The 13,748-nt window shown below is 45.7% G+C and overlaps 2 protein-coding genes across 2 annotated transcripts in view; one reads left to right on the top strand and one right to left on the bottom strand.

The window, feature by feature from the left end:
• The window catches only part of T265_10011 (hypothetical protein), a gene marked incomplete at both ends in the record, with an annotated part of 15,456 nt that extends 13,968 nt beyond the window's left edge, over positions 1-1,488 (bottom strand). The window contains one exon of the mRNA XM_009176253.1: positions 1,280-1,488. Coding sequence (XP_009174517.1) covers positions 1,280-1,488 — 209 coding nt within the window. The remainder of the gene's footprint in view (positions 1-1,279) is intronic.
• T265_10010 (hypothetical protein) overlaps positions 1-10,516 on the top strand; it is a gene marked incomplete at both ends in the record, with an annotated part of 33,531 nt that extends 23,015 nt beyond the window's left edge. Inside the window, 3 exons of the mRNA XM_009176252.1 lie at positions 816-1,003; positions 1,959-2,440; positions 8,925-10,516. Coding sequence (XP_009174516.1) covers positions 816-1,003; positions 1,959-2,440; positions 8,925-9,734 — 1,480 coding nt within the window. The remainder of the gene's footprint in view (positions 1-815; positions 1,004-1,958; positions 2,441-8,924) is intronic.
• Between the last annotated feature and the right edge of the window lie 3,232 nt (positions 10,517-13,748).

Here is a 13,748-nt window from a genome sequence, read left to right as displayed (position 1 = left end):
CCGAGACGGGCCACATCAATGGCTAGAGACATTATCAGACATGGCCCAGTCGCGCCCTCAGTGGCGCTCGTGCATCCAAGCTATTGCCTTCAATGCATAGCTTCTTTTCCACCCCCCCGCTTGACAACTCACTGACAGTACTGGATTTATGCACCAATTTACCAGCTCGCGCGTGCAATGCGCAGCTACTTACCCCCCAATCATCGGTGAACGAAACTGTGGCAGCTACAACCAGTGTACGACCAGTACGCGGTTATTACAGCTGATAATGATGATGATGATGATGGTGATCAGTAGAATCGCTCCGAAAGTGCGATTGATGGTTTTATCCTGAAAACAGCCATAAACGATTGAACTATATCAGTTTCATAAGGATGGTTTTCGCTTGTAGTATAACATTGCGTCATGAAATTATCTTTCACGGTCTGACATTCGGATGAGTTTCCCGTCAATACCAAATTAATTTGCAAAGAGTGTATTCCGCTAAGCACGTACAATTTAGGTTCAAATAGAACATAATCTGACGGAAGCTCGGGCACTACATCGACTTGATGAGCCGCAAGAAGGATGGGAGCAATCGTCAGCCGTCGAATAGTTTTCAACGACGTCGTGAGTAGTATGTTCCTTCAGGAAAATTTACTGCGGTATTTCGAATGTTGCACCAATGTAGAGGCGATAGTCTTTGTGGAACAGGAGGTCCACCTGGGATTCCTTTGAGCCTGAGTGTATTTTGTCATAAATTCCGGTCTTCTGTTACTCTGTACTCTCCAACTTTAGTACTCACTGACTGTATGTCTTTACTCCCACTTCCACAGTCCACCAATCAGTTCTACACCCACAAAACGTGTGTCGAGCGTACCTGTGCTCCTGAGCGATTCGTTAGATGCCACCGCAGCTGCTGTGTGTGCTGCCACAGTGTGTGCTACCGATCTTGGTCGACTGGAGTTGGGCAGCGAGCCGAATCCCGTCCCCTCATTACCTTCATGCACCACGACACAAGCAGGTAAGTTGTTTTCGCAGGAGAATGTATGAGCTCCATATCCACCCCTCTTTCATGGCACCCCTCACCTTTGAGTCGCTCGGTGTATATTGGCCGGTCGCCTTCCTTTTTTATAGAAAAAAAAGAGCCTATGTTGGGAGCCGACAGTAAGTTGCAAGGGGTCCCAATCAACTTATATGTTCGATTATGAGCATGCTTTCACCGTTCTACTCTCTGTGGATACGTTCCTGAAAGTAGCTGAGCACGAGAAATAACACCATGCTGCTAGAAATGACTAACTTCAGAACGACCCTCAGTTTACTCGAACAAGATACCACCGAGTCCGGACCAGACTGATAATAAACTGGGGTTATACGGTTTTCCGGAGTTGTTGGGGAGCGGATTCGTTCCCAACACATCGCGTTCAAATCGATGAATGACGCGGGATGCCCTCGATTAGAAAGTTCTTTGGTTTGGACCAACTCGTAGTCTTTCATGAATGGCAACATATCACCAACTGTGCTTAGTAAGCGGTTTATAACACTATTTTTCTCCGGTTGTAAATTTGTCTACCAAACCAAAGGGAAACGTGCAAGACATTCTTGAGTCCCTTCTGCCTGTTAGCGCCATGTTCATGCGAATGCCTGTCCTATCTGGTATGTTCACGTTACGAAAATGACTTAAAATTTGAACAAGTTTTTTGCGTGTTTTTTCCGGCTGTTCACACTCTTAATACCATATGAACAATATGTAGTGTTTCAAATTCTCCTGCAGACAACATCGGTCGCCTTTTCGCGCTATCCTCTTCTCGAATCGACCCAAAAAAACGCAGACCCGTTGTAACAATTGAACTAACGTCCGTAAACTTTCCAGCTATTGATTAACATTTTTGGTCCGTTCGGTAGCGTCCCCGGTACACCGTGTTTCACCGTTTAGGTTTATTCAATGCTTTGTGTTCTTTCCACGTCCCTGTTTTTAGATGTATCAGTGGACGAATCAGTTCCACAGCAGTCCTCATGTACCCTGAAAATTCCATCGGTATCGACTCCTGCGGTCCAGCTTGGATCTGAACAACGCAAAGTTTCATCAAGTCATAAAGCCTTCTTTCCCCCGTCGATCGGTCTCAGTCAATTCGATGTACAAATTGTTTATCAGGGCGTGGTGCAACGACGTACGCTGGTTCGAGCACGCACTGCCGCTTTCTCAGGCTTAGCTGCATTGTTGAGTCCCAAGCTGCGTAAAGGCCCAGCAAACGTGTATGGATCCAACTCTTCACTATCCACTGTGTCGGCGGTTGTGGGCGGTGGTGTGAAATCCTCTTCGTCTCTGATGCATGCGCGACCAGCCGGGTTCTCCTCGTGGCATCGTTTGTGGGCTACCCTTGTTGTGGTCGGTTCCGGTTCTTCTGCCTTTATGATCTATTTCCAGCCAAAATGCAAAAACGCAATGTTACGGAACGAGGTAATTTAAACCTTTAACAGAACTCTGTCGGCTATTCTGTCTTGCAAGGCGCAACATTTGAGTGTGTGTGTGTGTGTTAATGCATGGTTTCGGATTGCCTCGGTTGTCTTTGTCACCCACCGTTTGTTCGACCAGGCTGCGCTTTTTTTGCTTTTAGTAACTCGAAAGAAAGGTGGCCTTGGCGAGTCTTTTTTTCCCAAGTTAGGTAGAACTGGACAATGAATGTATCATAGGCCGGTGTTTGAACGCAGCTGATTTCTTACTGAAAAATAAGTTCAACCGGCTTCGAGGATAGGATACAACGTGGTGGATATTCCACCGCTGCCTTTACCTATATATACACTGGTGAGTAAAGTATATTCTGAGTGCTGACGATAGCTTAGTTGGAGGAAGGGTACAGAGTAGTATTGATCTCTGATACGTCCTCAGCTTGTCACTGGTCAGAAAATTTGAAACATTTCAACCAAAATGGTATAGGATGTTCCTATGAGGATGTCTACCTGGATACCCCTTTCTCAAGGGGATGGCAGGTGGAACGCTGCCACATGCTTTCCAGGAGAGCAGGCAGCTTCTTGGGATAGTCCCCGAATAGTGTAGCTGAAAACCTCCTTTCTTCCTAATCAAATTCTTCCAACTTAGTGTGCTACTTGTGGCAAGTACAATTTACTTTAGCTGAGGACTACCAAGATAGATCGCGAGATATGGGACACTCCGAAAGCCTGTTTGATGAGCTAATGCGGCGTTGGTTTCAGGCTCACAGCGAACCCGTCTTGAATGAAGGAGGATGCATAGTACTGGTTGGTATGCTAAAAATTGGTAGGAGTCGGACTAAAATGAATGAGGGCTTGCAGTGAAAATATTACACGCCTTTGTCCGCCATTAGACTTGATATGAGGTTCGGAAGTGATACCTTTTAAAAATAGAAAAAAGTTTAGGTCACAACGTTCAAGCGGTCCCGACAACCCAATTGATCAAGACTGCCGCCCCGTCTAAATCTGCAACAGGTCGTCTCTGCGAGTAATAAACAGTCTTGAGTGGGTGGAGACATCATTCTTTGGTCATATGCTGACAATGGTGTGGTACGTTAATTATGGAAACTTTGTTTTCCGCACCTTAATCGGAATGGCAGAGATGGCTGAATGGAATGAAGGATGTCCCGAAAAGTCTGGGTATCTTTTGCGCCATTCGCCTTCCAGGATGTGGTCCACGTGACCTTCAGTGGGCCTGGCTGCATTTACCGAACAATGTGACGGCTAACCGATGTCAGTGGCTTTCATGTTGTCACTTCCTACCCCGAGTGTCTGTGGGGCTGAGTGTTGGAGTAGTAGGCACCTTGAATGTACGTTGTAGACTGGCCCCAAGGCCCCCCTCCCCGTGTTCTTTCCACTGTGTAGCTTCATTCAAATGAACTGGTATGGTAGTACAGCACCACTGTTCCTCTCTGTTATTGCTGTCAGTAATGATAGTAATGCGTTGCGTGTTCATCGTTAAAAAGAAACTAAAGTGAATGAACCGGGTGCATTCGTCTTTTTCAGTTGCTTTGCGATAAGTAAACAAAGTACAGTGTTTCGTTATTGAACTAGTGGTAGCTCCGTTGTTAAACGGCGGATCGATAACTAATGTCCCGCAGCACACGAAGGAAGACTAACCTTCACGGGGAACATTTCAGTTGGTTAACACTCTTCACTGTTGTCTCGACATTAATGGAACGTGATCCGTGAACCTGCCAAGATCCTGGCAACGTAATCTAATTGATGTTCAACAATACGCAGAATGGCCGCTAAGAGGTAGATGGAGACACGCAAGAAAGGTATATAACACTCAGTTAGTCAGTCACATCAGTTGATGTCAGATGTTTTCAGAAACCCAAATAAGCGCAAACAGATGAGGAAGAACTATTCGCTCAACTATGCATCAATGGCGTGTCCTCGATAGGGGACGAAACTTTTGCGAGTTAATTACTGGGTTTGGCGAAAAGGTCAATGATCATCTGAGCCGAACTATTAATATTTCGACACGCTTCCAACACCAAGAGTGTCTATACATTGTGTTGGCCTACTTGATTGATGAAAGTGAGCAATTCGAGCCCGAACAACGTTTCCTAGGCTGAAATACCTTTTCATGTTCTTGATAGTAGCTTCATTGGGTCCAGTCGAGTTTGCCTACCTTGTTGGATGAGATCGTCTTGTTGAAGAGATAAATATCAATAGTTTTTCGACTGGATGAAGTAGTAGAAAAGCACCCCACTTTCGCTTATTTTCTCCCGTAACATACTGTTGATTTCCGTTTTTTTTTTCAACTCTAGTTGAGCCGCCTTGTGGGGTTCGTATTCACATCACACCCATTGAACAGTCGGGGCGGGATGGCCCAAGTGGTTAGAGCGCGAATTTACTGACCGGAAGATCCTTGGTTCGAATCCGACCTCCGTCACTCGACTTCCCCTCTCTAGGCTTGGGCAACCTGACAGTATCCCAGCCCTCGTGCTTCCTTCGGATGGCATGGCAGTGCGTTGCGTGTTCATCGTTAAAAAGAAACTAAAGTGAATGAACCGGGTGCATTCGTCTTTTTCAGTTGCTTTGCGATAAGTAAACAAAGTACAGTGTTTCGTTATTGAACTAGTGGTAGCTCCGTTGTTAAACGGCGGATCGATAACTAATGTCCCGCAGCACACGAAGGAAGACTAACCTTCACGGGGAACATTTCAGTTGGTTAACACTCTTCACTGTTGTCTCGACATTAATGGAACGTGATCCGTGAACCTGCCAAGATCCTGGCAACGTAATCTAATTGATGTTCAACAATACGCAGAATGGCCGCTAAGAGGGAGATGGAGACACGCAAGAAAGGTATATAACACTCAGTTAGTCAGTCACATCAGTTGATGTCAGATGTTTTCAGAAACCCAAATAAGCGCAAACAGATGAGGAAGAACTATTCGCTCAACTATGCATCAATGGCGTGTCCTCGATAGGGGACGAAACTTTTGCGAGTTAATTACTGGGTTTGGCGAAAAGGTCAATGATCATCTGAGCCGAACTATTAATATTTCGACACGCTTCCAACACCAAGAGTGTCTATACATTGTGTTGGCCTACTTGATTGATGAAAGTGAGCAATTCGAGCCCGAACAACGTTTCCTAGGCTGAAATACCTTTTCATGTTCTTGATAGTAGCTTCATTGGGTCCAGTCGAGTTTGCCTACCTTGTTGGATGAGATCGTCTTGTTGAAGAGATAAATATCGATAGTTTTTCGATCGGATGAAGTAGTAGAAAAGCACGCCACTTTCGCTTATTTTCTCCCGCAACATACTGTTGATTTCCGTTTTTTTCAACTCTAGTTGAGCCGCCTTGTAATAGTTTTTCGACTGGATGAAGTAGTAGAAAAGCACCCCACTTTCGCTTATTTTCTCCCGTAACATACTGTTGATTTCCGTTTTTTTTTTCAACTCTAGTTGAGCCGCCTTGTGGGGTTCGTATTCACATCACACCCATTGAACAGTCGGGGCGGGATGGCCCAAGTGGTTAGAGCGCGAATTTACTGACCGGAAGATCCTTGGTTCGAATCCGACCTCCGTCACTCGACTTCCCCTCTCTAGGCTTGGGCAACCTGACAGTATCCCAGCCCTCGTGCTTCCTTCGGATGGCCTGGCAGCTTGGCAGCGAAAGGGCGTTAAAGCCGAACGACTATCACTATTATTATTACTTACACGTGCGCCGTTATTCTAGTTAGTTCACACTCGAGGGGATCTTGAGCAGATCCGTCATATGGATCAAACGTGAACACACGTTCTCCTCTTCACTTGTGATAACCTAAGTCTGTCCAGCATGCTCCTCACATGTCATATGTTTGAAATCCAAATCCCGACTCCAGACCGCTAATGTGGTCTGATTAGAGCGAAACTTGAGTCCGATGTTTCTTCTGTTTGGTGTGGACTCACCAGATTGAATACACCAGAACAGGAGGAGAACTGTTCACACGGAAGGGATGTGAGTGCGAATTCTAGATGGAACTGATGGTTCTTGTTCAACTTGGAATTTTCACATGATTAGCCGGGGGAATACTCGCGAATCCGATACGTTAGTTTGACTTCCACTGCTGCCAAATTAGCCGATTACGTTCTCCCGTCTTTCGGCCACAAAATATTCAGATTGCAATCTACAAGAAAGAACTATTTTCGTGAAGGAAGGCTGGTAAAGCTTTCTGGACTCCTGAGGTTCATAGCGCCTTTATCGTTCTCATCAGCGTCGCTAATTTATTCCGGAGCTAAACTTAGCTTCTTTCCGATTTTGTTATTGGTTAAATGGTAGTTTGTAACCCATGAGACTAGATTGACTGGTCTCTTTTCAGATTTTTCAATTACAGGTTCTTAAGGCCTACGGGTGCCATAAATTTTGTTGAAGTGTCCCGGTAGCCAGCCATCAGTTGCTGAGCTATAGCACCCTCTCGGTGCATAAGTGTCATGCCACCCGAAGGAAGCACGAGGGCTGAGATACTGTCAGGTTGCCGAGGAGTAGACAGCAGCAGTCGAGATGTCGAGATTGGATTCGAACCATGTACCTTCCGGCCAGTCGCCTTAACCACTGAGCTAGTTCGATCTCTCATCAGTCGTTGATCGTTTTTCAAACTTCTACTACACCGGCTTATATAGGCTGCAGATTCTGTTTGCTCTATAGAATGAACCTTTCCAATAGTTCACATTTGTGGACCATCACTGATATGTAACTCAGCCTTCTCCCTATGACGAACTTCAAGGTGGAACACAACGCCCCAACTTTGCACGATATTCTTTCCGAATTTAATTCTCTGGGTCCCATCAGGAGCGTACAACAAAATGAATAAATGTCAGAGGCTTGCTTTGTAGTTTACCAAGGTAGTGCCAACGGAATGCACTGCTGTTTTTACTTACATGCAGCCAATAGCGGCGCGGCCACAGCTAATTTCAGAACTCTGATGTTTGTTGTGTTGAACACGATGTCATCATGACCGATGAATGCACGAACCTCCCGGTAAGCCTCAATATGGATTACGGAGTAATCTACATTCCTATGACACGATGAACAACTTTTCACCTAAAACCTGGTCTTGTTTAGCTTTATAACGCCAGGCGTGCGAACTGGTCGCAAAAGTAGAACACTCCGAGACCAACTGTGCCCTGACAAACTTACGCTTTTGTCGACAAATGTCGGCAAGTCATAATTGGAATCTGACTGACTATCACTGTGACCCTTGTTCACCAAATTACCATGGAATCAGTTTCCCACATCGTTTGTCAGTTTAGGTGACATTTCCTGCGAAACCACCGAGTCATTGCAAGGTCTCACACATACCTTGTCTTGGCAAGGTCCCCTTTTTGGATACCAAGAATGGTTTGCTGTAGCACGTTGTTGCAGGTCAGTGACATGTCACTTTTCGCTTGCCTTTTACCAAATCCCTGTACGATTAGGAGAAAAAGCAGTTTGTCCTTGCCAGCTTTCCCAGAAACTTGGAATGACACGTCTATGAAGAGTCTTACTGGCTTGTCACCCTCCCAGCTAGTCTGACGAAGGCAGTTATATGACCTTGTTTAGCGAGGAGGGAGTCGCACACTAAATCATTGTGGACTATCCATGAAAGTGACTTTTCTTCGGAGGAGTCCGTCGATGAGGGACGCTGCTTTCCAGACTGGTCCCCGTTCCTAATCCCGGACCGCTTGCTCGTCACTATGATCTGTTGTCTTTTCGTAAATCCCACCAAATCAATCGACCAACCAAACTCTGTCCATCACCCCGTACCGTCAAAATGCACTTGTTTTCAATAAGGTTGTCTAACAAAGCTCTGTTCAACTCATATAGTACACCGGTTGTGCAACGTCCCACTAGCATTTTGCTGGCTGGGACTGATTGATTCTTGACGTTAATCCGATAGGCCCGCTTGTTCGAAATGTCGATCTTTGTCGGTGAATTCGCAGCACTCACGTTCAGTTTTTGGCTTGCCTGTGTTCCAAGAGGTAGGATACAATACGGCATCCACATGTATTTTGTGGCTATGCGCTTAATTGTTTCGGAAATCTGGATTTCACATCTGGCAGATTTGGCATCAGACAAGGAACACGATGTCGGTTGGTATGTGCAGCTGATTTTGGACGAGGGGACACAAACGCTTGTCGTCGGTTTCAGCCTTACTCGATCCCTTGAATTGTTCAGTCATCAGCGACGGGGTCAGCTGTTTCGCTTGGACGCTAGGTGTATATCGTGAAGCTGACTATTGGCAATAGTCCGTAGTTCGAAATAATGCCGAGGTTCGGGCCTTATTTATCCCTCTCTCGACTTGGACAACGTAAAACTACCTGCACCCCCGTGCTTTTTACCGGACAGCGTAGCAACTACGCACTTTAAGTCACTGAATAATGTTGCGAACCATTCCAATTCTCACAATGGCATGACAACATTGTGCAATTTTTTTTAGCGCTGCTAAACTCCTATTCCCCTCATCTTCATTCTTTAGTTCCGCGCACACCAATGTCAAGTTCAAAGTCTGATCAATTTCAGGGGCTTGCATCCCCTCAGTAGTTCGCAACATATGCTATCTGACGACTCAACCAACGCAACTAGCCACGTTCCCGAATACACGGATGAAGTCGAAGATGGTGATGCGTCCGAATTATTGCAAGACGAGGGCGACACACCGGCCGTCACTACCTCCGAACCCGAACTGGCCAAATCCCCTGTACGCCGCACGAATCGAGGGCATTCCGTACCGACCGCAATGAGTACCGGTCTATTCAACTGCTGGGCCCAGATTGAACTTGGGCATCATCGTGATGGGACTGTGGATGTCAACTCTTTCCTCCTATCTGATCCCAATCGCCACAAGGTTTATCGGTTTCGTCCCGTTTTAGCTCGTGACTCATTGCCCGCGTTCACGCGGTCCACTGGCCCATTCGACTGGCTTCGTCGCAGCGGATTTCATAGCCCCAAAGTTATGCCGCGTGCTTCACAGCCATCGGTTGTTATGGACACCAGTCGTTCTCGACCCAGTCCGTTTGGTTTCAGTTCTCTGGGACGACCCCGCGGAGCTTCTGTCCCGACAGCCCTGACCTCATCGCTAGTCAGCCCCACCAGCTCGCGTTCAGCCACCTTAAAGCACATTCGCACTACTAAGGAAGACCCTGGACTTCCGGGCTCATCTACCTCCAATCCTGTTGTAGACGAATGGATTAGAGCTCTGCATACTGCCCTGAATTCGGTCGAACAGTTTCATCGCCATCGATTTATCGCCTACCACGCGCAACGGTACTGTGAAGAGGACTCTTGAAAAGCATCTGCTTACTGACCGTCGCTGTGGTCAACTTTTTAGTTCTCTCTCTCCATGCATGAGTCTACCGCACAATTTTCTCTGTGATCCAGTGGCCATATTGGTTCTCTTCCAAAAGAACAAAACACCTGCTTGGGCTGGTGGGTGTTTGTCACGTTTTTTTAGTGTCTCCGGTCAACCCGACTCTTGTTGACACAAACACAAACCAACGGTGTGAGGATCGTTAGGTTTTTCTTTATTCTTTCTTGACCCCGTTTCACACCACTTTCCACCACCGCTACGTGGCTTTGGTTTTTGTTCATATACTTACTTCGCTTGATGTGTCGGATCCGTGCACAACGTTCTCTTCGCTTACCTGGTGCAATGTTTTGTTCATTTTTTTTCTATCGTCCCATCAGATCCATAGATCGTGCATCTTTCGCGAGACTGTTCTCTCTGCTATTCCTTTAAAATGGCCATCTGGTCAGGTCATGCAAGCTGTCGCACCTGCTTTTATCGTGTACTCACAGTCCGAATTTATTATGTAACATCGCGCTACGTGTTTCTTAATTCGTAACTCAATGCTCTTTTACCGCGAATGAGCTGCGGTTTTCGTCAGGTCGGTGAAATCTCATTACTATTATTATTATTACTATTACTATTATTACTATCCTTATTATTTCGCTTCGCAGTTCCTAAACCGCTTTCACGCATGGATGTACACATTTGGTCTCATCTCGACCTATCTTACTTGTTTCTTGCTATGTTGTGTAGGGATTACATGCAAACAAACCTCTTCCGTATAAAGGCTTATTTCTTTTTCGCGATTGAAAGCTTCGGGATTCTACGCTAGGACAATGAATTCTACACTCTTTACTCATCATTTCGAAATTACCGAACGTATCTGGTTGAACTGACTGCGGTAGACTCTGCTCGATCATTAATTTGAAGACCGGTGGCAATCGTTGCCCATGTCCTAGGGGCTACTCATTTCGGGGACGCCATGAATGTCCTATTAGGGTCCAGTGTAGCGGCTGTGAGCCTCACGTTCTAATCAACATGACTGCTGCAGACATCTCTACCTACGTACGAGGGATGCTGAGAAGTTATCGGCTTGATTTCAGAGGGGAATGACAGAGTCACGAAATCATCGTGTATATTCGTCCCACAGTTTATCGCACTTCAATATCCTGAGGTATTTTATGTCTATTTGCCCCGAGTTGATTAGCTTTTTTCTATCTCAGGTCTATTCCATTTGGCAGGAGTCAAAATATAGCAAAAGGTCTATTGTTTTTTCCTGGTTAGGACGTTTATACTGACGTTATACGTAAGTATGTGTATAGACCGTTGGAATTTAATCACATTCGCACCAATCACGTTTTGACAGTCTTTCTCCTCTCCTGGCGCAACTATTCTGGTCAGTCCACATCAAGGGGGGGAGGGAACCCTGGGCTCGCCAGGTTGGGCGGAGGACTGTTTAAACATGAATGGTGTGAGCGCGAATCCCCCCTCAATATAGCTCATTGGTCAATTCACTCGACTTACACATTGAGGGTCTTTTGTGGCCTCATCATGCCAGTCAAGTTGTACTGCACGCATTGAAACTATCAGGAAGGTCAGATTCCTAAAAGTAATCTCAGGACGCCCGGAACCTACTGAGACCCCTAAAACTCCACCAAAATTTCAATAGGAAAGCCGGTAAGCATCCAGGCCAGTCAATCATTCAATCAACTCGGCAAAAGCCGATGGGTGTTCATGCACGCCACAGAAGCACGACCGAATATGGTCAGCGTTCAGGCATGTCATTCAAATACGATCGTTGTAGATGGGTGTTCATTAAATGCTTACCAAACAGCTTGGATCGATGTCAGAAAGTGCCCTCTAAATAGCACAGAGTCGGTGTAACTTTTGCACTTGTACTCAGTCGCTTTCTTTAGAAGAAAGCTGTTTTGTCCCCTTATCGGTGAGTTCTTTCTGGCACCAGACACTGGAGTGGGAACAGCAGTTAGGTATAACAGAAATAAACGAAAATTTGTTCCAGTGTGCTTTCTCGTCACCCATTCGTTTGAGGCTGTATTTTATCGAAACGCTCAACAGACATAGTTTAAAGGGAAGATACATTTTCGAGCGGTGAGGCCACAATCCTTGATCCTTCGAGGAGTCGTATGACTTCAGCTGTGTTTCGTTTCGGCTACAATTCCGGACCTAGTCAGTGGTGCTTGAGTTGTTACCTCGGTTTTAAACTTCCATGTTTGGAAGTATTTCTCTATTGAAACCTACGTAGCCATCGGTTCACTGAAATGAACCTGCAGAGGAGAAGCCGTACCGAAAAGTCGGTTTTTCGATCATCTTGGGGCGTGTAGACTTTCTTCCAGGATCCAACATCAGCCTACCAGACAACATTCACGGAAGCATTCTATAGTTGGTTTCTCAAACAAGGTATAGAGTAACCTTCACATAGTTTGTCTCCTGGCATAAATCTGAAACAAAATACACGGGGTACCTCTCGTCTTAAACACAAGTTTCGATTGTCACTTCACAGCCTGAATGGTGTACGCGAACGCCATCCGCACTTTTTTTCTCGTCTAATGTTCCGCTTTCAAAACATTTGTCGTATGCAGATTTATCTTAGCGCAGCTGACATCGCAATCTAAAATCAATCAATATCAACAAATGGCGACAAAGTCGAAACTAGTTGACATCTGAAAAGCGTCAGCTTTTGACTTACGTTCAAGTAGTTTCAGGGTCAAATTACCGATATTTCATGAAATAAAGTTCGCTCACCTCTCGTATCGTACCGCACTTGATAGTTGTCACGACTGGAAACGTTACGTGGATCCTTTGCAAATCAATTTGATTTTCAGGAGAGACTCAACTGAATCTCTCATTTATGGTATTCCACAACTGAAAGTGCTGCACACAGGCCGCCTTATGTTTCAGTTGGCACGATATTTCTCGAAAACAGTCCAATTTGGGTTCGAGTAGAACGTAAAGTTGACGGAAATTCGGGGACTGCGTCTACCTGATGAGCCCCAAGAAGGGCGAAACCGGTCGTGGGCTGTCGAAGGGTTTTCAGCAACCTTGTGAGTAGTTTCCTTTATGAAAATTGCCTGGATCCTGTTTTCGTGAAAAACCTGGGATTAGTTGGCTGTCCATGGTGAAATGTTGCATAAGCCAGTTTTTGGAACAACAAAAGGCTCCATCAATTTAGAGCGGATCGATTTTTGGAAATTTCGCGCTCGATATTTTGATCCAATTTATAAGATTCCGAGTAAAATTTGCCGATCAATAGGGGTTTTTCTAGTGGATTCCCGCTCATTGGTGGGTAACCACGGAGGGATGGTGCATAGCGGAATATGGGGGAGCAACGTGACAAATGATAAATAAACGTTCGGCTGTAGCACCCTTTCGCTGCCCATCTACTATGCCACTCGAAGAGAGCACGAGGTATTACCAGGTTGCCCAATCCTAGACATTAGCAGCGGGCACTATGCACCTCATGCACATAACGGGTTGCTAAGGCCTTCACAAATGGTAATACCGAGAATCTAGCATCAGTAGTATTAATATGGTAGTAATGTAAGCGCCACAGCAACAATTTAGTTGGTCATCTTCCATTCCACCTCTTCTATTCATAGATACTGTTCAGCTCGAGCTTCTGAATTGTTAGCATGCTTCGTTTTATGAAAATGCCATCGAGATGCGGGACAAAACTGGCTTCCGCCTGCGTTACTCAAAGACGGTGGTAAATAGCAGTGTTTTGTCCGAACTAGGTTGTTTAAATTGACTTGGGAAAGAAAACTTCCGTAAAACTATATTCCAAAGGATTGTTCTAATCGTCGCACAATGGTAACATGGTTGCCGCTTTCGAGCCGTCCGATCTCAGGCGCCATCTCGACATTACGTCAGTGCTTGAGCAACGCCACAGATGCTGTGTGGTATATTCCTTGTATGCAAGTAACAGTAAGCGGGAGCTATTTAGGAGCCCAGGTAGCGTAGACAGTCGTTGCTTTGTTCACTGAGCTGCGCTGTTTG

The sequence above is a fragment of the Opisthorchis viverrini genome (genome assembly GCF_000715545.1).
Source record: "Opisthorchis viverrini unplaced genomic scaffold opera_v5_326, whole genome shotgun sequence".
Classification (NCBI taxonomy): domain Eukaryota; kingdom Metazoa; phylum Platyhelminthes; class Trematoda; order Opisthorchiida; family Opisthorchiidae; genus Opisthorchis; species Opisthorchis viverrini.
This window is presented reverse-complemented; position numbering and strand designations above follow the sequence as displayed.